Genomic DNA, 27,277 nt, shown 5'->3' with positions numbered 1-27,277 from the left:
TTATTATATCCCTTAGAATGTATTCCATAGCCCCAGGATCTTTTTATTTGATAACTGGAAGTTTGTTTTCTATATTTGTCTGTTTCTGGTGTGTTTATTTATTTCTGAAAAATTCTACATGTAAGTGAAATCATACTGTATTTGTCTTTGACTTATTTCACTTAGCATAGAAACTTCTAGTTCCATCCATGTTGTTTCCAATGGCAAGATCACATTCTTTATGGCTAAGTAATATTCCATCAGAAGTGGGTAAATCCTCAGAAGTGGGATTACTGGATTGTAGGGTAGCTCTATTTTCAATATTTTAAAGAACTGTCATACTCTCTTTCCTCAGTGGCTGCACCAACTTACATTCCCACCAGCAGTGCACAAGGGGTCCGTTTCCTCCCCATTCTAGCCAACACTTGTTATTTCTTGTCTTTTTGGTATCTGCCATTCTAACAGGTGTGAGGTGGTATCTTATTGTGGATTTGATTTGCATTTCCTTGATGTTGAGCATCTTTTCATGTATCTGTTGGCCAGCTGTATGTCTTTTTACAAGAAACATCTATTTGTGTTCTTTGTCCATTTTTAATCAGGTTATTTGGTTTTTCTGGGTGTTGAGTTGTAGGTGCTCTTTAAATTAACCCCTTATGGGATCTTACTGGATCTGCCATCTACAAATATCTTCCTCATGCAGTCGGTAAGTTGTTTTTTGCTTTGGTGATGATATTCTTCATTGTGCAACCTTTTTAGTTTGACATTTGATGTTGTCGCACTGTTGTCCTTGTCTGAGGAAACAAATCCAAAATGTGATGCTCAGGGGGCTAAGGGTTTACTGCCAATTTTTTTTTTCTAAGAGTTTTATGGTTTCAGGTCTCAAATTTAGGTCTTTAATTCATTTTGTTTTATTTTTGTGGATGGTTTAAGAAAGTGGTCCCGTTTTCCAAGATTATCTTTTACCCATTTTTTATTCTTTTCACCTTTGTTGTAAATTGACCACTGAAGCCTGTGTTTACTTCTGGGCTCTTTATCCTATTCCATTGATCTGTGAGTCCATTTCTGTGCCAGTACCATACTATTTTGATTGTAGTGTGGTTTGCGATCAGGGAGGCTGACACCTCTAGCTTTGCTCTTCTCTTTTAGTACTGCTTTGGCTATCAGGGCATTTTTTTGTGGTTATATACAAATTCAGGGCTCATTTTTTCTAGGTCTATGAAAAATACCATTGAAATTTTGATAGGGAGCCCTGAATCTGTAGGTTGCTTTGAGTAGTATGGATATCTTAATTCTTCCAATTCATGAGCACGTCCGATCTTTCCGCTGATTTATGTCCTCTTTGGTTTCTTTAATCAGTGTCTTACATTTTTCAGAGTGCAGGTCTTCTACCTCCTTAAATTTGTTTCCAAGTGTGGATCCTTTTTAAACGATAAAATTCAGAGCACATTTTGTGTATAATTATCTGACTTGCTTGAATATTATGTTGCCTTTAAGCATTACAGAAATAAAATTTTAAAGCAGCCATATAATATTATAGACATGGATATGCTGGGAGTAATTCCCCTTCCTCAATATTAGGTACTGAAGGTGAAGTCTACCATGTACATAATGTGTGGAATTTGCTTTTGTAATTTGTGATTTTCAGACCTACTTGTAGTGAGGAAAACCAGGTCACCTGGTGGGACTTGGGAACTCTCTTGGATAACTATCCAGTGAGCACCTTAACATTTTGGCTAACGTAAAGAAGATCCTGTTAAGGGGCACCTGGGTGGCTCAGTGGGTTAAAGCCTCTGCCTTCGGCTTGGGTCATGATCCCAGGGTCCTGGGATCGAGCCCCGCATCGGGCTCTCTGCTCAGCAGGGAGCCTGCTTCCTCCTCTCTCTCTCTGCCTGACTCTCTGCCTACGTGTGATCTCTGTCTGTCAAATAAATAAATATATTTTTTTAAAGATCCTATTAAGAACTAGTTTAAAAAGATTCAAGCCTGTTAAAAGATCCACAAGTATTGTAACATCATGCTGTTGGCACCCCTTTGCCACAGATTCCTGCCTAAACCCTGCCTTCTTCGCTGTCTAGTGAGACAGTTTGGCCAGTCCTACCATCTTGGGGTCCTCTCAGGGATAGGACTCCATCTGGAGGGCCCAACCTCCCTTTCACAGGCCAGTTGGTAGGTCCTCAGTTTCCCCCTCTACTCCCATGAGGTTGGCTCTGCCGAGATCCATGAGATAACTGCAGTAGCCATGACCTTGCCCGAAATTAACAGCTGAGGTATCCCAGCCCTGCCTTCCTGGCCCCATATGAAATCACCAGCCTTAAACCAAGAAGACTCAACTCCTCGTGCATGGGATCGTGGAGAAGGACTCTAATCCCTTGGATACCATCAGTGTCTCGTGTCTCTTCCTAAGAGATCAGCACAGTGGCCTGTAATTTTAAAAAGACCACTGCTGATCTTTTTCAGGAAAAAAGGGAGCCCGTGCCTTTCTTTGTACTGGTAAATGTCTGAAATAGGAAAGGTATCCCTTTACCTTCAACACTAGGTAGTTCTGTTGTTAAGCTGAGATCTTCCCGTGACCTTGAAGTTCTGTGTACGTGGGGATTATGCATCTCTTTCCATACCTGATACAGCACGGTCCACTGACTTGAAGACCTCCCTCCGGTCTTAGCTTGAGAAAAGATTGTGCAGTGTTATTTTTAATGGAATAATGGTTATTTCTACTCCATGCATTTATGCTAATTTACTCAGCTGTTATCTGTTCCTATTATACTCCCAGGTATATAACTGATATGCTCTGTTTCTTAAGAAATCTCTGAAATTTCCGCAAGTTGCTCCTTTACCATTTATTTCTTATTATTAAAGTCTGTTTGAGTCAAATATCATGCTTAAGCTCTTATAATACATGAACTAAGTTTTTAAAGCCCCACTTATAGGCCTGATCCTGGAGCTTGGCCAGGCATTTTTGGTGCTATGTGTTGAGGTCACCGAATGCTACAGTTTCTTTTCTTTTCTTTTTTTTTCTTTCTTTTTTTTTTTTTTTTAATTTATTTGACAGACAGAGATCACAAGCAGTCAGAGAGATAGAGAGACGAGGAAGCAGGCTCACCGCTGAGCAGAGAGCCCGAGGTGGGGCTCGATCCCAGGACCCTGAAATCATGACCTGAGCCAAAGGCAGAGGCTTTTGGTAGTGGTTAAAGGCAATGGTCAAAACCCACTGAGCCACCCAGGTGCCCCTGCTACAGTTTCTTATCTCTGGACACTTATGTACTTGGGTGAACAAAATGTTTTTTTTTTTTCATGTGGCTGAGATCAAATGTACTGACTTATTGGGGTTCTGTTCTCTTCTGGTTTTCAGGGTGCTGGTTGCACAGCCCTGGTGGTCGCTGTGGTGGCAAGAAAGCTAGAACTTACCAAAGCAGAAAAACACGTGCACAACTTCATGATGGATACTCAGCTGACCAAACGAGTGAGTCATCACCCTTGTGTCTTCCAAGGGACATTACCGTGTGGCTCTCCACGTTGGGCAATACGACCTCTATCTTGACCTCTGAACTGACATGACGTGCTTTAGCGTTAAGGCCTTTTTGGAATCACTTCCATTTTTTTTCCCCTGCATGTTGAGAACGGACTTGTTCTAACTTTAGGTCAGGGAGAAAACAATTGGACGACCTCGGTATTTACTCAAGGATCAAAACAGACCACATCAGTCTAAATAAATAAGTGCACTTAACATTTACGTTTGCAGGATACAAGAAGGGACCAATATTTGATTGAATAGGAAGGAACACACTGTCAAGTGTCATCGAGAAATTTTATGGGGAAGTGATTCAACACTGTCCTACTGAGCTTCTGTGAGCCCGTCGCTGTTCTAAAGACTGGGGTTGCAACGACAGGGAGAACCAGCCAGTAACTTTTAGGACCCCCAGGTAGTACCAGAGATAGGCCCTTTCTCTGATTTACAGGCTGTCCAGGAGATGAAGTACAGCATCTGCATGGGAAAATATGGTAGAAAACAGTAACCATGGTGTTTACAGAGCACTCCCTCTGGGTGAGGCTTGGCTGCAAGCATATCACTGCTGTAAACTGGGTTACAGGGAAAGTGGTAGTATTAGGCTTATTTTACAAATATGGAAGCCAAGACACAGAGAGGCTCGGTAACTTGCTCAAAGTCATCATATCAAGGAGGGAAAAGATTCTTATCCACTCCCACTCTATTTTTAGCCTCTCTGCATAGGTACTGGAGAAATCACAATGAAAGTTCAGATAACTCGATATTATTTTACAGCAACATCATCTTGCTGCGTCACCTGAAGCAGAATCTAATCAGGCTGTCATTGAAGTGACAAAAATACGTTGTAATTTGGCGACTTTACCCACAAAGGAGTCCATGGAGAGTTCAAGCTGAGGTGCAGTTTTCAGTGGTTTAACTCATTTTAGATTTAGACTTATTTTTTACTATTTTAACTCATTTTTTACTCATTTTAGCTTTAGATTTACTCATTTTAGATTTTAGATTTAGGTTTTAGATAATCAGATTTAGATTAGATTTCACTCATTTAGATTTTGTCTGCAAAATGGTTACCTCAGCTCATTTGGTAAATACTTCCTAATAGATCCCTCACCCTGACGTACACATTTACACACGTGGGTAGTGTTTAGGAAAGGGAAACATGGATTCCAATTGCCTTGTCCTTCTCTAAGTCACATCTTGTCGTGCGACTTCATTGCATTTGGAAGGTCTGCATGTATTCTTGAGGATCTAAGCCGCTCGGTTGCAGACACCATCCTCTTGGCCTGGGCGTGCTCCTTCAATGTCTTCTACCCTCTGGGTGTCTCTCAGTCTCCAAACTCATGAACGTTCGTGAATATTACAGAAAGGCACAAGGAGAGACCTAAGTGCAGAGCTGAACAGAGGGTTAGGATTCTTGTCGCTTTCAAAAATACACCAGGAAATGACTATGGGACTGTGAGCCCACATATAGTCCAAACTTGAAGCAGATGTTTTATGGATCTCCTAATGGGCTTGTTTGGAAGAGTTCCACACTGTACAGTTCGTATCTAAGAGTCCAAAGTTGTGCAGTATCGAAAGAACTCTTCCACAGACCCCCTTGTATAATCCAGAGAATTTTTTTGTGAAGATGCTACATTATGAATTTCCCAAGAATTACCTTAATGCCACACTGGGGTAAAAAAATTACATTAAAACACCCTAATAGCCTATACACCATGTAAATCTTTTCAGCAACAAGAACAAAAGGTGTGACAGGATCCCAAATGAGAGAAACCAAGTTAGCATGTTGAGGCCAACCAAACTCCCCGGGTTTCATAAGCAAGTATTTAGTTCTAATTTGAGAAGGAAACATGTAATTGCTTTAGATTGACTTGGGGCTCCAGCTGTTCTGTATCCTACTTACTGAGCAGACAGATGTTAAAGCCACAGTAAAATACCTTTGATGGAGAGATCCATGCTATTTGGACAGGTCTCCAGGATCATGTGGGAGACATTCCAGGTTGGTTCGATCATTTAATTGGTTTAGCTCGGGGTCACTCAACCGCAGCATGGTTGATCTTTGGGAATGGATAGTTCTCTACTCTGCAGCTGTCCTGGGGCCTTGTTGACTGTTGAGTAGCATTTTTAGTAGACTCATGACAACCAATAATGCCTGTAGACACCGCCACATGTCCCCTCAGGGGACAACATTGCCCATGGTGAGAACTGCTGCTTTACTGGGTTATTCCCTGGGGATTTGGAGACTGAGACCATCCTCATAGCAGATATTCTTTGTGGCTACTCAACTTATTACAGTCTTCCTGGGAATAGCATGTATTTAACAAAAGTACCCTGTGTGCCTATTATAGTTGAGGTTCTGTGTTACCTGCTGAGGATGTAGAACTGAAATATCACAGGGTGCTTTAAGCTTTTACACTACTGTGCCTTCAGCAAGTCAGATGAAAGGTCTGTTTGTTTGTTTTTCTCTGTTTGGCAGAAAAATGCACTCATGTTCTTGCTTCTTTTGCTCATGAGCCCCCTCAAAGCCCAGTCCCCTTTTGGAGGACTGTGGATCTCGAGAGCTTCCTTTGGTTTTTATGAATGGGTCTCATTTCCCAAAATGGACCATGTGTTCTGATCTTACAGCATCTCTGTTACAAGGACTTACAGACTTTAGTTGGACTCATAATGTACCACTATCTCTAGGAGTTTCTTCATAGAAAGCTTTTTTGGTAAGCAGTACTATCCTTAAATTCACATTCTCCACCGTGCTTTATTAATTCTGTTATCTCATTGCTACTTCTTAAAAGTTGAGCTGCTTTCCCATATTACTTGGGACAGAGGTCTCTTATAGGCCCAAGAAAGTCATTCCAGCAAGCCTGTCGACAGCTTGAATTTTTATGGGCAAAATGTCACGAAGTACAGTTACAAATGTTAAAATGGTGTTAGAATCAAACATAAATTTCTCAGGCTACCCATTTCATTATTAGAGTCAATAAAATATATGAAAATAATAGCCCTTTTATAGTTCTCTTAAACTTAATGAGTATCATTTACTTGACACTTGATTCCATTTTGTTATTTATGGAATTTCTAAATGGGCCCATTTATAATTGTACCTTTTTAAATAAAAATTCTAAAATACTGGAAGATGACAGAATAATAGGATCCTGAGCTCACCTCTACCTCTGGATACACTGAGGCTACCACTACAGATAATGCAACCAACTCTGAAAATTCCGTAAAGACTAGCAGAACAGATCTTCTACGGGTAAAGACTGAAAGAAAAAGCCACATGGAGAAGGGGCACAGATGCGGTTGAGAACCCAGTCTCCTGCATGGCAACCCACAGGATGGAGGAACATCACAGGCACAGAGACCCTACCTAAAGAGTAAGGCCATCAAACCCCACATCGGGCAGCCCATGTTACTGGGGACCCGTACCACAGAGATGAGTCTCCATAAGTTCTGAATTCATATTGGTAGGAGCTTTCTACAGGACTGGAAGTGCTAGTGGACACCATATTCTTGCCCTCCTTCAGCCTGGCCGGCAGCACTTTGCAGGAAACAATTCTGGTCCTTTCTGCCTACCTTGCTGGCACTGGTCATCCAACTGCACCTAGTGAGCATCCCCCTGAAGCAACTACTGCCCCCGGGAGGAGCCAGCCCCACCTACCCGTGGGCCTAGAGCAGTCAAAGCCCAGGCACAACAGGAGGACACATGCTGCTCACAGGGCCCACTGCTCTCTAGTACCTGGTTCTCGTGACCATAGTGGACTGTGCTACTGGGAACCACAGGACACTTTCTACCTAAGACCAATAGTACTTCCAACACCAAGAGACACAGCTGATCTACCTAATACATTGTAACAAGCAAAAAGAGTCAAACAAAATGAGGAGGCAGAGGAATATGTTCAAGAAGAAAGAAAAAGGCAAAACCTAAGAAAGACGGCTGAACCAACAAAATGGAGATAAGTAATATACCCAATAAAGAGTTCAAAGTAATGGACCTAAATTGGGATGAACTCAGAACTTTAACAGAGCCTGAAAATATAAAGAACCAATCAGAACTGAAGAAGACAGTAACAAGAGAAAAACACACTAGAAGGAATCAAGAACAGATCAAAGGGTACACGAAACAGATGAACAACAGGGTAACTCATATTATAGGGGTCCCAGAAGCAACAGAGAGAATGGGGGCAGAATACTTACCAAAGAAAGAAGAGCTGAAAACGTCTCTGACCCAGGGGAAAGAAACAAATATACAGGTCCAGGAAGTACAGGGAGATGCAAACAAGAGGAACCCAAAGAGGCCAATACCATGACACATATTAAAATGACAAAAATTGCAGATGAAAAGAGAATCTTAAAAGTAGCACGAGAGGGGCACCTGGGTGTCTCTGTTGGTTATGTGTCTGACACTGGAGATCAGCTCAGGTCATAATATCAGGGTTGTGAGATAGATTCCCACATTGGCCTCCAAGGTCAGTGTAGAGCCTCCTTAAGATTCTCCCTCTCTTGGGATGCCTGGGTGGCTCAGTTGGTTAAGCTGCTGCCTTCGGCTTGGGGTCATGATCCCAGCATCCTGGGATGGAGTCCCACATTGGGCTCTTTGCTCAGCAGGGAGCCTGCTTCTCCCTCTGCCTCTGCCTGCTACTCTGCCTGCCTGTGCTCATTCGCTCTCTCTCTGACAAATAAATAAATAAAATCTAAAAAAAAAAAAAAAAAAAATTCTCCCTCTCCCCCTGCTCTCCCCAATTCCTACTCATGTTGGCTCTCTCAATAAATTATGTAAGTAAGTAAGTAGCAAGAAAAAAGCAACTAGTTAGGTACAAGGGAAACCCCATAAAGCTATTAGCTGAGTTTTCAGCAGAGTTTGCAAGCAAGAAGGGAGGGGCATGAGATATTCAAACTGCTGAAAGGAAAAAAACCTATACCAACAATATTCTACCCAGATAGTTTATCATTCAGAATTGAAAGAGACATCAAGGAGTTCATTACCACTACACTGTCCTTATAAGAAACATTAATTGGACTTCTTTAGCTCAGAAAGAAAGGTCTTAACTAGAAGAAAATCTTGAAAGGAAAAAGTTCACTGGTAAAAGCAAATATATAGTAACGGTAGTAGATGAGTCACTTACAAAGCTAGTATGAAGGGTCACAGACAAAAGCAGTAAAGTCCATTACGTGTACAGAAATTAGTTAAGGTATACGCAAAATTAAAATATGTAAAATATGTTATACATATAAAATATGAGCGACAGAATAGAAATATAATGCTTTGATTGGTTGATTGATTGATTGGAGATAGATGAGGAGAAAGAGAATCTCAAGTAGGCTCCATACCTAGCACAGAGCCTGATGCAGTGCTCAATTCACAACCCCAAGATCCTGACCTGAGCTGAAATCAGGAGTCGGATGCTTAACAGACTGAGCCATCCAGGCACCCCTAGAAAGGCAGTGCTTTTAGAATGCTTTTGAACTTAAGCGACCATCAACTTACTATCAACTATCATACACACTGGATATATGCACCTCATTGTAACCACAAGCCAAAAACTTGTAATAAGTGCACACAAAATAAAAAGAATCCTAACATAAAGCTATGAAAGCAAGAGAGCAAGAAAAGAAGAACAGAACTCCAAAAGCAATATAGGGAAACATCAAAATGGCAATAAGTACGTGCCTGTCAACAATTTAAGTGTAAATGGACTAAGTGATTCAACCAAAAGACACAGGATGACTGAATGGATAGAAAAATAGGACCCAGCTATATGGTCCCTACAAGAGACTTGCTTTTGACATAGAGACACATACTGACTGAAAGTGCAGAGACGAAGAAAGACATTCCATGCAAATGGAAAGGCTAAAAATCTGGGGTAGCAATACTTAACATCTGACAGAATAGACTTTAAACCAAGAGACAAAGAAGGGAATTACATACTGATAAGGGGAACAGTCCAACAAAAGGATATAATTCTAAATATCTATATACCCAGTATGTGAGGACCTAAATACATAAGCAAATATTAATAGACATAAGGGAGAAGTTGACAGTAATACAATAATGGTAGGGGACTTTAATACCCCCACTTGCAACAATGGATAGATTATCCAGACAGAATCAACCAGGAAAGAGTAGCTTTGAACACACATTAGACCAGGTGGACCTAACATATATAAAGCATATTCCACATCCAAATAGCAGAATACCCATTATTTTCATGTGCATCTGGGATACGCTCCAGGACAGATCACATATTAGGCCAAAGAACAAGTCTCAGTAAGTTTAAGAAGATTGAACTCATATTGAGTATAATTCCCAACATAATGCTCTGAAACTAGAAAACAATTACAAGAAAAAACTGGAAGAAACAAACCACGGAGGCAATACAACATACTACCAAATAACCAATGTGTCTAGAAAGAAATCTAAGAAGAAATTAAAAAAAAAAAAACCTATAGACAAATGAAAATGAAAACACAACAGTCCAGAATCTTTGAGATGCACTGGAAGCAGTTATTAGAGGGAAGTTTATAGCAGGAGAGGCCTACCTCAAGAAGCAAGAAAAATCCCAAATAATCTACCCTTACATTTAAAGAAACTAAAACAAAACAAAGCAAAACAAATAATGCCCAAGTTAGTGGAGGGAAAGAAATACTAAAAATCAGAAACAAGAAAACAGTGGAAAGGACCAATGATACTAAGAGCTGGTTCACTGAAAAGATAAGGGAAATTGATAAATCCTTAACCAGACTCCTCAAACAAAAAAAGAGAAAGACTCAGATATATAAATCAGAAATGAAAGAGGAGACGTAACAACCGACATGCCAAAAATACAAAGGATTATGAGAGACTACTGCAAAAAAATATACACCAACAAATTGGACCACAGAGAAGAAATGGATAAATTCCTAGAAACCTACAGTCTTCCAAGACTGAATCAGAAAGTAGGAACCTTGAACACATCAACTACTAGTAATAATACAGAACCCATAATAATATAAACTCCCAACAAATGTCTAAGAGCAAATAGTGGCTTCATGGGTAAACTCTACCAAACATTAAAAGAAGAGTTAACACTTACCCTTCTTATACCATTCCATAAAGAAGAGGAAGGAATGCTCCCAGATTCATTCTAGGAGGTCAGCACCACCCTGATTCCAAAACCAAATGAAGGCCCTACAAAAAAATAGAAGACTACAGACCAATATTTCTGATGAACATTGATATCAAAATCCTCAGCAAAATATGAGTAAACCACATTCAACAATACATTAAAAGGATCATCCACCAACAAAATAAAAAGGCCATCTGTTACTGAATGGGAGAATATATTTACAAGTGATGCACGAATAGGGAGTTAATAATTCAAAATATATAAGGAACTAATATAACTCAATACCAAAAAATCCAAATAATCCAATTAAAAACTGGTTAGAGGGCCTGAACAGAAATTCTCCACAGAAGACACACAGATGGCCAACAGGCACATGAAAAGATGCTCAGCATCACTCACCATCAGGAAAATCGAAATCCATATGGTTAGTATCAAAAAGACAAGATATAACAAGTGTTGATGAAGATGTAAAAGTAAGAGAACACTCATGGACTGTTGGTGGGAATGCAGACTGGTACAGCCATTATGGAAAATGACACAGGGATGCCTAAAAAAAATAAAATGATAAGTACTATACAATCCAGTTCTTTCACTTCTGGGTATAGAAAAGGAAAACACTAATTAGAAAAGATATATGTACCCCTATATTTATTGCATTTTTAAAAATAGCTAAGCTATGGAAGCCATGTAAGTTTCAATCAACAGATGAATGGATACAGAAGATATGAAACATACATACACAGTGTAACATTACTTAGCTATAACAAAGAATGAAATGGTTGCAGTTTGCAAAAACATGGATGGAGCTAGAGAGTATCATGCTAAGTGATAGGAGTCAGACAAACACAAGGTACCATATGATATCCTTCATAGGTGGAAGTTAAGAAATAAATGAAAAAATAGAGTTAAAAAGAGACACAGACCCAAAAACAAACAAACAAACAAAAAACAAAACTAGGCTTTTAAGTACCCAGAACCGAATGAGAGTTGCCAGAGGAGAGTAGGGTTTGGAGATGGGCAAGGTAGTTGAGGGGGATTAAGAGATACAGACTTCCAGTTACAAAATGAGTAAGTCAAGTACGGTATCAGAAACACAGACAATATCCGTGGGACACCTTTGCACAGTGACATGAATACGGTAAGGGCACAAATGCCGAGCATTTGGTAACACAACTGTCGAGTCACCACATTGTCCATACCCAACTAATGGAACACAGTGTGGCAACTACAATTTAAAAAAAGAGTTCAAAGATGTGAAAGATTAGGAAAAACTTCTGGGACACAACCAAGAGTAAACAAGGACCTAACAGTCATGCAGAGTTACCAAGAGGAAGGTTCAAGATCCAAGTTCAATGGTGCCACTTATGGCTAGAGAAAACTGTAGCTATCCCCCAAAAACACTGCACAGAAGAAATCTTTTTTCCTGATGGTCACCAAGAATGATTATAGACATTCTGAAATTGGAATAGCCTTGTCAAAAAGGCATGAGTATGAATGTCAAACAGTTGATTATTCCTTCCGGGAAGAAATGTAGCTTTCCAAGCCTCTCATTGTGTCTCTTAACCGCATTGAACAATCTCCATGAAAAATTATTTTCCATGCCCAAGTTTCCAGAGGAACAACTGTATATAGAAACTGTTTCTCTGAGGGACAACCTTAGCCACATAAAATACTATGTTTGGAAGTGGAGCACACCATTCATGGCTCAGTGTATATCGGGGGAGATCGTCCCATGTAATTCCAAAAGCTTATGCGCCACGCTGTAATTCCAACATGGCAGAGGAGATCCATGGGCGCAGAATAATCTAATGACTTCAAAATGAAAGCCTAATAGTGATAGCTCGTCCTAGGGCTTAGGAAGACAAGAACCACCATTTTTTAGATTTGCTGTTTATCACCGGACAGAGGCAGCAGGTTTACCACACTCTAACTTTCTGGAAATGTTACTGCTCTTCATTCACGTCTGAACCAAGAAGAAATCTTGGGGTTTGGCCCTCTGCATACTTGCATTTTGGAAGGAAACTTGAAAACAAGCAATTCTGGGAGCCCAGACGTAATTTTTTTAAAGTAGCTAGATGTACCACAGAAGATAATTATACATATTAATGTCCACTGTGGGTGTTTCCAATCCTGTTAAGAATTCTCAATAAGATCCATAATAAGAACACCATTATGCAGTTATGTAATTTGGTTTCCTACGTGCCTCTTAGCAAGTGAACAGAAATGCTGGAGGATTCAGTCCATGGAGACTGCACTTTGGGCTTGGTGACATCAGCCCAGGGGCTGAAAACATGGAATGAATAGATCACTCGGCCTTACCCTGTTCCAAAGCCCCAGAAGTCACCCAGCCCCATGTACCTGCTCCGAAGGGGAACCAGGCGGCACGTGGTGTGGTGTTCAGGCTTAGAAGTCTTGTCTGTGTTTGTCCCGGGCATCCCAGAGGCATTGCCCACAGCATACAAGGCAACATTTTACCGTAGTTAGGACAATGAGAGGCAAGGATCTCGATCTTGCTTCTTCTGGCAAAGGTTATGCTCTTTCCTCTTAAATTCGCGAAGAGGGGGAAGCATTGCCCTGAATTAAGTCTCTGAAGGGAGGGGCAAGACGAAAAAGGACATAAAAAAGGAGATTTCTTAAGAATCATAATAGTGCCAAGCAAAGGAGAACTAGAAACAAAGCACCCTTTAAGACAGTGCTCTAATAACATGTCTCTGTTTGAGCAAAGCAGAGTCTCAGCTCAAAGTCTGTCAGCTTTAAGGGCTTTTGTGATTTAGTACATATTGTTACACTTTGAAATATTATTCACCTTGCTACCTGGGGCTTTAATTTTTTTAAAAAATTATTACCGTAAGTCAGCAATAGAACATTTCATATTCTGAACCTTATTATGAGAGACTGTGGACCCTGAGAAACAATCTGGAGGTTTCAAAGGGGAGAAACAATCTGGGGGGAGGGGGTAACAGGGCGATGGTATGTAGGAGGGCAGGAGGGCACATGCTATGATGAGCGCTGGGTGTTACCCTCAACTAATGAATCACTGAACACTGAAAAAAAAAAAAAAGAAAACACATTTCCTATCCTTTCTACCTATGAAGGAAGGTGGTTTTAAGGCATCTGGGTAAGTACTATTACCTTCAATAGAATTATTGCTTTTAGGGCCTCTGTTTTCTCAAAATACCTGATTATTAATATGTCTGGTAACATGTTTCTGATAAAAGATTTTAAGTGGAATTGAGCCTGAGTCAGGCAGAGCCAAAGTTCATGTTTTCCTTTTTTTCTGTCCTTATCTTTTGATGTACAGGAAAGAAGTTCTATTTCACAGTGGTGTTGGCCCATATATTGGCACTAGAGTTATGCCAGCTACTGATGGGGCCACATCGATGATCCCCCATAGCAACTATCATGGTATCTAACATGGGATAGAGACTTAATAAAAATGTGTTGAATTAGTAAATGGAAATTAGGGAAGACGTGGTTAGGTCTCTTCTGTAACCTCTATACCCTTCTTATCCAAAGGGTCCTTTGGTTGGTAAGTATGTATCTGTGGTTCATGATTAGAAACTTTTATGATGCCAAGTATATACCATGTTATCAGATATTTGTACTAGAGAGACACAAAGATGGGTGCCAAGACCCCTGCCCTCTGAGAGTCTGTAAATGCCCCCAAAGGGCAGGAGGGAAAGCCAGGGTTACAATGGGAGAAGACTGTATGGCAGGGTTCTTAACTTCATTAACAAGAGAAACTTGTGCCATAAAATCACCTTCCCTTTCATCTAAACCATCACGAATGCTTAGACCTACTTCCCTTCTCCAGTGGGCTAGCATTGCCCAGTAACAATTCCCCATTGCTCAAACCTGTGGAACACTGAGGTACTTAGTAACCAGTCTTCTCACTGTCCCCCATCCCTTTCAGCCTTAAAGGGTTGGAAAAAGCTACTTATCCCAGACACATGCGATCACTAGGCAGAGGGTGCATGGTTCTACTCTTGAATGTTCATCTTGTGGCTGCCATCTTGAAAAGTACCAGTTAAATGGGATGGCTTCAGAGTTTTATTCTTGTGTTCCACAACCTATTTGGGAGTTAGAAAGGGGAACATTTCAGCATTAATGCATCTATCTCACAGTTTTTCAGAGCAGCTCTATAGAGTTTCATTTTCAGATGAGGAATCATTTTCATTCTTAGCCTGTCACCCGCAATGAGCGTCTCGTGCACACAAATCCTGCCACAGTGATCACAGAAGTTGAGGTTCCCTACTCCCATCAGCTATTCCCCTGTCATCCCAAAGAGAACAATAACAACAAAAAATCATTTAAAATACCTCGAGGGCAAGCAGTGTACCACCTTTGTAAAGATTTAGGAACTGGAGGAATTTGGCCTTTGCTGTTTATGGATGGGAGCCCAAAGCAAAATCCATTGTTAATGTTCTCCTGCAAACATCCCTATGTTCAGCCGCTATGTCACTGTCCCATCTGTTTTTACCAAGTTTTCCAGTTTCCTCCTCTGTGTCTTGAGCTGATAAAATCAAGGAGGGGGCGTCCACCAGGTTTCCTTACCATCTTCCAGTTAGCTAAAGCCGTTCTGACAGCTGAGACTGCCATTCACTGGCCCTTCTGCTTCCCGGTGGGGAAGGGCCTATTCTAGCCCCAGTCGGTGACAGCCAGTAACTTGCTACCCCTTTCCCAAGGTCCTCAACCCTTACCCCAACTTACGCAGGCTCCTTACGACTGAAACGGACATAAGGACCAGATAGAAGATTCTTCCCAAAGGTGACTCCTACCCCTGTAAAGAAGAGAAATCTGTTTCTGTAAGAACAAAGAACCCAGAATTGACCTAGAACAACCTTCAACTTCACTATGGATGGCGGTCATGTTTCTTGGACACACTGCTGGAGCTCAGCACCCAGTATTTCAATGCTGTTTCCACTGGTTTCAGAAAGAAGGCTGTCGGCACAGTCTGAGGACAGTCCAGAGGACGAGCGTCACCAACCCAAGTTGCTGCTAAAAGCAGTTCTAAGAAACGAGTCATTCTCTTAACGCGGGTTCTCGCAATAGAGTTTCACTCAGAAAGAAACCTTTACAGCAGCCTGACCGAGATTCACCACCAGCTACCAAACCTGGAGCTTTCTTGGCTAAAAATAGGAAAAAAAAGAAAAAAAAATACCACATAGATCCCTGTGATGGTAGTTGTAACGTAATTCTAAGACTCTTCCTGAATGAAGACTAAGTCCTGAAAAGGACTTTAGTAAGAATTCGCTCTACTTTTCTGATGTAGGGAAGAGAAAATTGAAGTCAGTCGTGGGAGGTTTAGCTAGTCTCCTTGATCTGACTCAGTTAGTCCCAAGAACTTAGAACCATTTCCCGAGTCCAGTTCTCTGCCCTGTCTTCCCCACCACTTTGACTTTCTCACAGAGTCGTCTTCCTCTACCCGGCGCCCCTAGAAACATCTTTTGTCCATCACTCAGAAGAATTCTAGGGATCAACTTTGGGGGGTGGTATTAGTTTCAGAAGTAGAATTTAGTGATCGAACAGTTGCATAGAGCACCCAGTGTTTACGACATTAAGTTCCCTCCTTAAAGCCCATCCCCCAGTTACCCCATTCCTTCAGCCCCCTCCCCTCCAGCAACCCGCAGTCTCTTTCCTAGAGTTAAGAGTCTCTCCCACATTGCCTCATGGATCAGCTTCTTAGAGTAAAGTCATTAATAATTAGCCTAAGTGTAAGCTTTGGGTCTTGGTACCCTGCACTGTGAGCTAGGGAGAGGCCAAACTTGGCCTTAGCTGGGCCTTTATCAAGTTCCAGGAATTGTTGAAGATGCTACTCAAGAAAGCAAGGGCTTGAATATTACCACAAAGTATTCATACCTTCCATCGGCTACACTAGGTCTTGGCAGTGTTACTGAAACACTTACATCCTTTACAAGGATATGTCTTACAGGGATGTGTCTCATCTTATCTGTCTCGTCTTATAAGGATATGTCTCATCCATTGGAAATGCAGCGTCCTTAAATTAACCAAACTAAAATCACAGCAGCCTAGGCTCTCGGTCAGCCTATGCTAACAGGCATACAGTTTGCTAAGTCGCCCCCGGAGGGCAGAAGAATTGGACCACTTGGACAGTGAGCAGCCGAAACATGCCCTTCATGTCGTTTTGCGGTCAAAAATACCAACCAAGCTTTTAAGAGACAAGATTTACCTTGGCCTTCTGGCATTTTGCCTTCCTCCAGGGAAAGGAAGAACATGGGGATAACAATTACAAGACAGGGTAGGGGAAAATCAGCACCTTCCCCCACCCCGTGTTGCCAGACAGGTCACAGGCACCTCTTGATATCTTTAAAAAAAAAAAAAAAAAAAAAAGGTTTCTGAGGAGTAGACTTTAGTCCAGAAAGACATCAGTACTTCCCTAATATTCCATTTTTAAAGGGGTTCCCAGACACATACTTTTTAACAGGCACAGATTCAAGATACATCTTTTCTTTTTGTGAGAAACAGTTATTCAACAGAGCTAGAACTTACCATGATCATTCAGATGATGAATATGACCCCCCCCCCCCCCCCCCCCCAGTCACGTTGCAAAGGATTCTGCTCTGGAATTTATCAACTGTTGTGTTCGTTTGTTTTCTTAACAGGTGAAAAACGCAGCTGCCAATGTACTCAGGGAAACATGGCTAATTTACAAAAATACGAAGCTAGTAAAGAAGATAGATCATGCAAAAGTAAGAAAACATCAACGAAAATTCTTGCAAGCTATTCACCAGTAAGTACCACTTCTCATCTGTTGCCTTCCTGCTTGTGTAGCTCTGGGTCTAAATTCTCCTACTCAGTCATTGTTCTCTTGTGAGAAGAGAGAAAAAGAAAACACTATCATGTCTGTGCCCAGAAGACATTATTTGGCATTTTATTAATTCCACAGATGAAATCCTAAGAAGATTGTCAGTTCTTTTTAGGACTAAAAAAAAAAATCATTCGTTATGGGGAGAATTGTCAATTACTGAATTAATTAAAATGTCTTGTCAGGTTCTCTCTTTAGAAACAATATTTTCAGTTGCAATCATATTTCTTAGTGTAGTTTAATTATTCCTCTACTTTGCCCTAGGACATTTGTATCTACTGAAAAATCTTGGCAAACATTTAATATTTTATGACCTACCTGGATTATTTTTTTTTAACACATGGCCAACATGTTTCTATGAAGATCGTATAGATGGTTGATTTAATACTTGCATTTAAATCAGTCTTTACTCAGGACTTGGGGGATTTTCCCTATGCTCCGTGTTCATTATAGATGTTACAGTGCCTGGAGACCTATACCCTTTCACTGTTATTCTGACTTTATCCAGACCACCATTGTTCCAATTGCTGAAATTCTTTGCACCATTTTATTGTAACGCTATATATAACCATCCTAGACCTTTAAAGGATAAATGCCTGTATAGTGAGTTTCAATAATGACTTGAAAGCACCAGTTCTCTCTCCCCCAGGTTGGCAGCATCCTTACCGTAAGTACACTCATGGGGGCATCCATCTCGAGGCCGCACAGCCTTGCTCCTAGCTCCATGCCATTTCTGTGTGGGGAAGAGCAGATCCATCACATGGGTGGGTCAGGAAAGTAGCTGTCCTCATGTAGCCTGCCAGGGGAATCATGGGAAGGTGGGTCACTGTTCGGTGTTCTAATTAGACGGCAAGGTGTGTCCTTCTCGGAGCTGCCTGGGCGCGGTAGACCAGAAAGCTCTGAACCTGGAGTTTTAATTGTCTGTCCTCAGATAGTACACATGTAATATATTATGCTGAGAGTCTCTGGGGAAATGACTCAGTATTCAAGGGCTACTCTCTCATCTCTCCCTCCCAACTGTGCGTTTGCCCTCATGGCCACTTAGAACGCTTTAATCACATTCTTGTTGCCATCAGCACCAAAGTGACATCATTTCCCCTTTAGCTCTGGGACATCACACGGGGCCCCCAACTATGCTTTTTATCCCATTGGAAGAAAAGGCCAGAATTTTAAGGTAATGCTCTGTCCAAAGTATGGGAATGTATAAAAGGGAAGCACAGAGGGACACAGGATCAGATCTGGCTCCCAAGAGGAATCTGCCTGCTGATCACAGCTACCTTTACAACCAAATACTACCCCCCCAGGAGCCTCCACATCTTGATTCCTTAAAGTTTAGATCTAAGAGAGCAAGTCCACTGAGAGATGCTGAGCCTTCACCTCTGAGCCCAGGCCGCCTCCTCAAGGGTCCCCTGGGACCTCTCTCCTTGTCGAGTGACCATTCCTATACCCCCACGAGCATACCACACAGACACCCAATATTCCTCCAGAAGGTACATACCATATACTGTGGAGAAATAATTCTTGGCACTTTTAGTGTTTCAATACAAACCTATATTAAAGTATGTTAAAAAAACAAAAAAATACAACAACCACTTAGCTGTGAGGGTGGGAGTGGGCAGTCTATGGGTCCAGCAACCACATATGCCATTTCCTCGGGATCATATTTTTAAGCCTTTTTGTCAGTGTAATGTACCTATTAAATAGAAAATGAAATGTGATTGGCCTTGGATGCCACCGATAGGTTTTTATATAACAAAACTATTGGAAAAACTGCTTTGATGGTTTCTGTAATAATTTTGTAGCCACGTGTGAACGGTGGGTATATTTTCATCTATCTTTTCACAAAATGCATTCGTGCTGCCATCTCTGGGTGGGGAGGTGGGAGTGGGGGTGGTGGGGAGGACAGCTTCGGGGTAGTCACCGTAAAGTTTTTTCAACTCTGCTTCAGGTTTGAAAGATTTTACAGCATGTCAGAAAAAAATACTGGGAGAGGCAAAGTTGAAAAACTGTCCCTAAGCAATTGTTAGATTGCTAGAAGGTGCTAGATTGCTCTTAAGGGTTTCGAGGTATAACTTACATGGGTCTTCCAGAATCCCTCTCTGGGATAGAGTACCAGAGGAAGCCATTCCTGATTCTTCTGCTCCTCGCAGACATTTCTCATTCTGTTTCTTCGGTAGCAACAATGTACTTCTAAAGTAGATAAGCTCCTAGCTGTGCGAATGTTCGGAATTGTTTTATAACTTAGTCTTGGGGTTATCTGATTTCCTTTGAGGCGGGAGGGTACTTATACTTTGTTAAAAAAAAAAAAAGTACAACTGAGCATTTATATGGGCTGGGTTTTGGCTAGATTATTCTAATCATGCCTAGTTTCTCATTTTAAGTGAGTGAGTGAAGTCATGCAGGAAAGCACACAGGGCTCGATTCTTCAGGGCAAGGCTTGTATTGCCCACTATTCAGACACAGATTTACAAATTCATTGGCTAGAGCTCTGCTGGCCTCTCCCATCCTCTGATTTGTCCTGAGAGCTTTTCTGGAGCTCGTTCTGGACTCCCCTCTTCCCAGCGTCTCTCCCTGACACATGGCCTCCCTAGTGTCCGGTAGATGCCTGCTTTTCCAGGCTCTGTCCTCTTTCCAGTAACAGATCTGTCTTTTGGGATCATCACTTAGTTCCAGGAAGCATTCTGTTCCTGTAGACCTTTGAGCACTTTTTCTGGTATCAGCTTTAACTCTTTTAAAGTGTATCATTCTTCTACCGCAACTACAGACCCAGCAAGCAACACAAACCTGTCTCGGAGCTGAGAAATTCCGTAAACAGAATTTCTCTAATGCTGAGCTTTTGGATTGCCCACCTTTCAGAAAGCCAGGCTTCTGAACAGCTTGGAGGAGATGTACCCCCTCCAAAAACCACCGACAACATTATAATTCCATTATTGAAACTACAGTCCCTAGGACATTCATATTAGGCCAAAATGGGTCTTGTAGTTCACTTGGACATCGTCTATCAAAGAGGCCATAATGACCTGCTAGAGGTTCTTCCTTCTGAACCTTTGTTCTGGGGAAAGCGCTGTGTTTCGGGTGGGGCAGTCTCTCAGTGGGGAAGGACGCTAATGTAATTGGACAGTGTTTTGCTGTGATCACTGTGCCAAAATCCTGCAGAACCTTAACAGGATCTTTCCGCCAATGAATCGAGCCCCCTGTGCACAACTGAACACCACGCTGTGTTATTCTGTTCCAGAATATTTTACAGTTTCTTTTCTTTTGTTTTGTCTTTTTATTTCAACAAAATGAAAATAGAGCTCGGAAGTAAGTTGTGTGAGCCGCTCCCCTCAACATTTGCAGAATTTTCTACTGGCTGCATGCACCCAAGCAGATCCTTTATTTGTGAATTTCAGTAGTCTGATTGCTGCTATGGAAATGTGATCCAAAATCATGATCTTTTCCTGTGATAAGTGAAGTTCACAAAGAAGAAGTCAACATATGTTCCTTATTCTTCTTTTCGGGGGTGGGGGGGTGGGGAGAAAAAAGTCAAACATACACCTGCATGTTACCTGCTTTTTATCCTGGCAGCTCCAGCTCGAAGTAGGCTTTTTTCTGCCAGTTCTATGGTGCAGGCAGTCTCAGGAGCAGCAAGATGAGAAGACTTAAGTGCAGGGAGCTCAGGGGATTCCACTCAAATAGGGCTGCTTGGTGTCAGCCTTCTAGATTAGCAGAAAAGAAAATGGGCAAAATTCTACTGTCAGAAACATAATATATATATAATATATATTATATATATTAAATACAATAATATATATAATATATAATATACATAATATAGGAATTTAAGAGAAGCAAATAAGGCTTCGCTGTTTGGAAGACAGAGTACCCACTGAGTGAGGGGACCAGCACTCTGGCCCTTCCATGGGACCAGTCAAGCTGAGCTCACCAGTTGCTGGAGGCTTCTGTTCTGGTTCTGCAAACTCGGGTCATTCACCTGCCGCCTCTCCTATTACTTAAATCTGAAAACAAAGCTTGGTGTAAGTCCTTATCACAAAATGGCTAAGAAAACAAAAACAAAACTAAACAAAACCAAAAAACCGTTCCCAGCAAAGAGAGGTAAAGGCAGCATCAGCCAGCAATCGAAACACTGGCGTTGAATTCTAGCCACGGACTGTTGTCTGCAGAAAGCTCTCAGCTGAAATCCTGCTCTCTCTTTTTTCAAAAAGGAGAGACTAACAGGTGTTGGGAGATAAAAACAGGATAGGACCAGCCTGAGACATTTTTCCTGTAATAATCAAGAATTGGAAGAGAATTAAAGAGAAGAACTGTCTCTCCATCTGGCTTAGTATTTAAGGTCTTGTTAGCATGTCACTCAGCCATCTAGAACACCTCTGCTGGTATAAATCCAGCATTTCAGAACCACTGTCAGAACCTAACCCAGTCAGGTTGAAGTTCAGACTAGGGCCAGGGAGAATGAGTCCATGCCCAGCCCCTTTGTTCTCTCTAGTACATTTCTGTAGGATGACCCCACACAGGATCCAAGGTTTTTTGGTATTTGTTTTTTGTTTTTGGCAGGGGGAGGGAAGGGACTTGTTTTTAAAAGACAGACATCAAGAACTGCAATCCTTGTAACTACTTAGAGAAGCCTATCTCAACGATGTGTTACATTTAAATACATATTTGTAAATTTCTTTTACACTTAAACAGACTCTGTCTCTCCAAGAGCCTAGAAAGGAGAACTGAGTTCCAAGCATTCTAATAGACAAACACAGACTCACCACGACAAGTTACAACCTTAAGCTGTAGTAGATGGTTAAATATCGTGTTCTAGACAGGTGTCGGTTAAACCCATACTAGCAGAAGGAACTCTATCTTCACGATTGAGCAGATTTGGGGACATATTGGATATCGTAGTTTCAAAACAAAATCACTCCGCATCATGAACATTTGTTGCAAAAATCTCCCTGGCAGTAAAATCTTGCCCTGTGAATTTTTTTTATCTTTTTTTTGGTAATTACCTTTCATTTAAATTGGGAAATGACCAAGATGACTCTCTCCAACATCAACACTATACTTTGCAAACAACCTGTCATCAAGGCAATAAGGTTAGCATGGAATTTTTTTTTTTTTTTTTTTTTTTTTTTTTTTTTTTTTACTAAGGAGCTGAGAGAAACTTGCGCTCCTTTCCTGGAGCGTGGCTCTGAATCATTGGCTTAAAACAATAAACCACTTTTCTCTTGTTGGAAAATCTTAATTTCTTGGTACAGAGTAAGCAATGAATAAAATTTTTTTTTGAGATCTTATAGTAAACGAGTTAAGGAATAATAGTAAGAGCTGTCATTCAGAAAGATTTTTTTAAGTGGCTTTTTGACTGTCAATCATATATACGCAATGATATTTCAAAGTATCTAAAAGTAACTTTACAAGTAGCAGTCCCATCTGTCAGACATTTTAATTGTCCGCTGACTTTTATCAACAAGGAAAAAAAATAAGGGAAATTCTCCCGAGGAAATGGTCTGGCTTCCCTTCAAATTCATGGCAGTTTAAGATAAAAGTCAAGCAAAATACAAGGAAGAATAAGAGAATTATGTGTTTTGAGTTATCTTGCTGCTGGTTGAATAAAAGCTTTATTTTTGCCAATAAGAATCTCACTTATCACTGTGTTTCATCAGGTTCAAATACCTAACCCAATCCATCTCCAACTGAACAGGGCTATGCCCCGTATCTAGTCATGTAGGCATAGGAAGGTACTCACTGCTCCAACATCGATGAAATTCCCGTCGCTTTGCCTATTTCTTCCTATGTCTATTTGAAACGATACTGGGATTGAAAGGAATGTTTTGGCTTTTCTCATATGGTTAAATCCTTATGAGCCTTTCTCCGTTCAACTTTTAACTCCCTGGTAAATACTTGTCCTAAGGACACCTCATCTCTTACTCTCTCTCTCTCTCTCTCTCTCCTTTCCTTTTTTGCGGTGTTGGGGAAGCATGCTTCTCATTGTACCAGATACATAACCAGTTTGGACTTGACCCCAAATATTCAAGGCATTATCCATGCAGTTCTTTGCTCTTGTCGATTTTATGCATGCTCTTTGGAAGGCATAGGAGAGCAATAGAAAGGAAGGAGCCCTTCTGACTTCAGATTCTGTCTTTTAGATTAAGAAGTGTGAAAATGGAGCAGAGGAAATTGAATGACCAAGCCAATACTTTGGTGGACCTGGCCAAGGTAAGCTTGGGGTCAGAGCCCTCACGATGAGGTCTGTCGGAACGAAGCTCTGCACAGTCACTGCTCGTGCTTTGGGAGGAGGACTCCCCAAACTTGTTAAATGCGTCAACCCAACAAACCACCCTAAACATGGTGACCCAACTCAATAGAATTTTCCTAAAATTCTTCCTTCATATGCTTCCCCTACATAAATTATTCAGACCCCATTCCAGAAGCCTTCCTACTTATAGGGGCTTGAAAATACAGTAAGAAATATAAGTGGAATATGAGACAACACCCTTGAGTTTCGTATTTGTCATTCTGTTTCATCCCTTTGAGAGCAGAACTACATGCTGAGTTTGACCATTATGTTCAGGGCTACATAGGACTCATCAGTAAAATTATTCTATTTATTTTAATCCCACTCAGAAGACTGTGATGTTGAAATGTAAAATATATATATATATATATATATATATATATATATATACACAAGAAATTACATCGTAATGTGAAAATCATCTTTCCAAAAAAAGGGGAATCATTTTAAAATGTTGGATTCTTTTCTCATTATTTAGAAAATCACCATGCTTTTTAAAAAGTTCATTAATGGTCCCTTGATTCTTCTGTCACACTCACAAGATTTATCTGGTTGATTTTTGGTTGTTCCTCTCAAGTCAGTCCAAATGTAAGTATTTGCCAACAATAACAACCTTCCATTTTCCTGAGCTGATTCCAAAAGAGCCATTACGTGGAAGTTCTCAACCTTTTAACAAGAATGCTTTTAAAGGGGCAGCTGTCTCTAGGGACATCTGGGTGGCTCAGTTGGTTAAGCATCAGACTGTTGACTCCAGCTCAGGTCATGATCTCAGGGTCCTGAGATCAAGCCCTGCATTAGGCTTTATTCCCAGTGGGGAGTCTGCTTGAGATTCTCTCTGTCCCTCTTCCCCTCCCCATGCATGCTTTCTCTCTCTCTCTCAAAATAAATCTTAAAAAAAATAAAGGGGCAACTCTCAGTCAAACCCGTACATCCTGTTCTCTTTTAGAAAGCCTTGGTATCCCTAGGGAAATTACATCTATTTGTCCTAACCTCATGAGATAACACAGCTAAGTTATATTTGCATTAATGTATATCGATAACACATACTATAGAAATATGTAAAAGTTGACTCTTTGAGACCAAGAGATAGAAGATAAGCGAAGTATTCAATGACTTTCCCCTGGGGGAGGATATATCATGCACTGAAGGTGGGGAGCACACATGAGACTCAAAAATGTTCTCAATTTACACACACAGCTCTCAGGTGGACATGTCTTGAACAAAGATGGGGCAGACTCTTACATCACTCCAAGGCCAAATGATAAAAGAAACTGGGTAAATAAAACAGACCACTTAGAAATAATATAACCTATAACATTTTACTATATATAATTTAATATTATGAATCTGTACTTTATAATGCCACTTAATGTCACTTCAGGAGTCTAGAAGGCGAGATGCTCATAGATCTATACTCTGCTATAGATTTCAAATTATTTCTTGAGTACCATGTTTCTTATCATGACTACAGATCTCCTGTGCCATAAGGGTTCAGTATTTTCTGAATTGCTCCCATAGTCTCAACACTATGTTGAAAAGATTAAGTTAATGTGCTCTGTCTCCATGACCAAACTCAAACCAGATGCCTGTGTCCTGAATAGTAACTCCCTTAGTCGGTCAGTTCATTTATCATCATTAAGGGGTTATTAAGCAAGTAAGAGCACATTTAATAGAGGGAAATGAGAGAGAGGAATGGACAGCTTTAACAAAGGGCTTGAAACATGGGAAAAGCAGCAATGGACTGAGATTCACGTGCCCACGCTTCCCTTCTTCTGGTCTCTCAGTTCCCGTTGGAAACATAACTGGGAGTCCAATTTACGAATAGACTCTCATCAAGACAATCCATTTCAAGATACATTTTCCTCTTTCAAACCATTCAGCTCTGAAAAACCTGTAGCCAACAGGGTAGACTGGTCACGTAATCACTCCCAATTTTTCACCTCTCAAAAGGCTACTTGACCCAATGAAGAGCCTGTGATTTGAAACCTAGGACCACACAAGATTTTTCAGATTTTTTTCTTGCTTTAAGTTATAAATTACTTGGCCAAATTAGTTTCTCCTAAACTTCCTTCCTATCCCACCTTCGCAATTTTTGCTACATCCAGTACCGACGATATACTCTCATGTATTCTTTCAGTGTGCTTCATTTAAAAAATTACGCTTGCCCTGATAAATATTACATGTTGCAAAACGAATGTGATGTGCTAACTTTTGGAGCTGCTACTAAGAGATCCATGTAAATATTAAATCACAACCTTGTCTCTTCACCACCAAAAATCATGGGGCATACCACCAATGGACCTGTATGACATTTTCTGCAACTGGATCAAATTAAGGCTTAAGAGCTTATATATTTTTAGGAGGGGAGGGTCAGTGGGGGAGAGAGAGAATCTTAAGCAGGCTCCACATTCAGTGTGGAGCCCAAGGTGGGGCTTGATCTCAAAACCCTGAGATCACAAACTGAGCCAAAACCAAGAGATGGAGGCTCAACTGAGCACCCCCAGGGGCCCCAAAGATCTTACATTTCTAAATCCTGGCATTGAACCGACGTACTGAATCTGCTTTGAAAAGTCAAGTGTTCCGTGACCCGATGTCCCTATTTCTTTGCATGCCGCCAAAAGGAAGCCAACCCTCAGACTTGCAGAGTTCAGAGCTTGTTTCCAGGGCAAATGTCCCGAAACACAAATTCGTGGTTTCGCTATCTGTCTCCTGTCCTCTTTTGCAGACCCAGAACATCATGTATGACATGATTTCCGACCTAAATGAACGGAGCGAAGATTTTGAGAAGAGGATCGTTACCGTGGAGACCAAGCTAGAGACTCTGATTGGGAGCATTCACGCCCTCCCTGGGCTCATCAGCCAGACCATCAGGCAACAGCAGAGAGATTTCATCGAGGCTCAGATGGAGAGCTACGACAAGCACGTCACCTACAACGCTGAGCGGTCCCGGTCCTCGTCCAGGAGACGGCGGTCCTCCTCCACAGCGCCACCAACTTCATCAGAGAGTAGCTAGAAGAGAATCAGTTAACCACAAAATAAGACTTTTTGCCATCATATGGTCAATATTTTAGCTTTTATTGTAAAGCCCCTATGGTTCTAATCAGCGTTATCCGGGTTCTGATGTCAGAATCCTGGGAACCTGACACTAAGTTTTAGGCCAAAATGAGTGAAAACTCTTTTTCTTTTCCTTTCAGATGCACAAGGAATGCACCAATTATTGCTCTATAGATTGTTCCTCCTGTAATTTCACTAACTTTTTATTCATGCACTTCAAACAAACTTTACTACTACATTATATGATATATAATAAAAAAAAGTTAATTTCTGCACATACTTGTTTGGTCACTTGACACTCCTAAAGGTTCACTTCTCCCATGGTTTTCAAGCTAAAATGACTGGTTATCATCGGATACACGTTGATAACGTTCATTCCCCAGAGTCTGGCTGCTTGGAAGAAGACTTTCAGTCTCTCTGTACTCCATTCACTAAGCTTTTCCCCTGTTAGGTAATGTTACAGTCACATTCATTTGACGCAACCAGCTTGCTATTCTTTTTGAGTTTACGGTGTCTAGTTTCTAATTGCA

General features: G+C 41.0%; 1 protein-coding gene across 2 annotated transcripts in view; it reads left to right on the top strand.

Annotated features, from left to right (window-relative positions):
• KCNN2 (potassium calcium-activated channel subfamily N member 2) overlaps positions 1 to 27,022 on the top strand; it is a 149,555-nt gene extending 122,533 nt beyond the window's left edge. Inside the window, exons 6-10 of one of the 2 annotated variants that reach the window (XM_004759056.3) lie at positions 3,329 to 3,439; positions 17,208 to 17,335; positions 20,705 to 20,713; positions 23,545 to 23,614; positions 26,419 to 27,022. In XM_004759056.3, the coding sequence (XP_004759113.1) occupies positions 3,329 to 3,439; positions 17,208 to 17,335; positions 20,705 to 20,713; positions 23,545 to 23,614; positions 26,419 to 26,706 (606 nt within the window). In that variant the 3' untranslated portion in view covers positions 26,707 to 27,022. The remainder of the gene's footprint in view (positions 1 to 3,328; positions 3,440 to 17,207; positions 17,336 to 20,704; positions 20,714 to 23,544; positions 23,615 to 26,418) is intronic. The other variant, XM_045069313.1, reaches the window with a different exon arrangement.
• The last annotated feature ends 255 nt before the right edge of the window (positions 27,023 to 27,277 follow it).

Source organism: Mustela putorius, unplaced genomic scaffold, assembly GCF_011764305.1.
Source record: "Mustela putorius furo isolate JIRA1106 unplaced genomic scaffold, ASM1176430v1.1 tig00003923_pilon_pilon_pilon, whole genome shotgun sequence".
Taxonomy (NCBI): Eukaryota; Metazoa; Chordata; class Mammalia; order Carnivora; family Mustelidae; genus Mustela; species Mustela putorius.
This window is presented reverse-complemented; position numbering and strand designations above follow the sequence as displayed.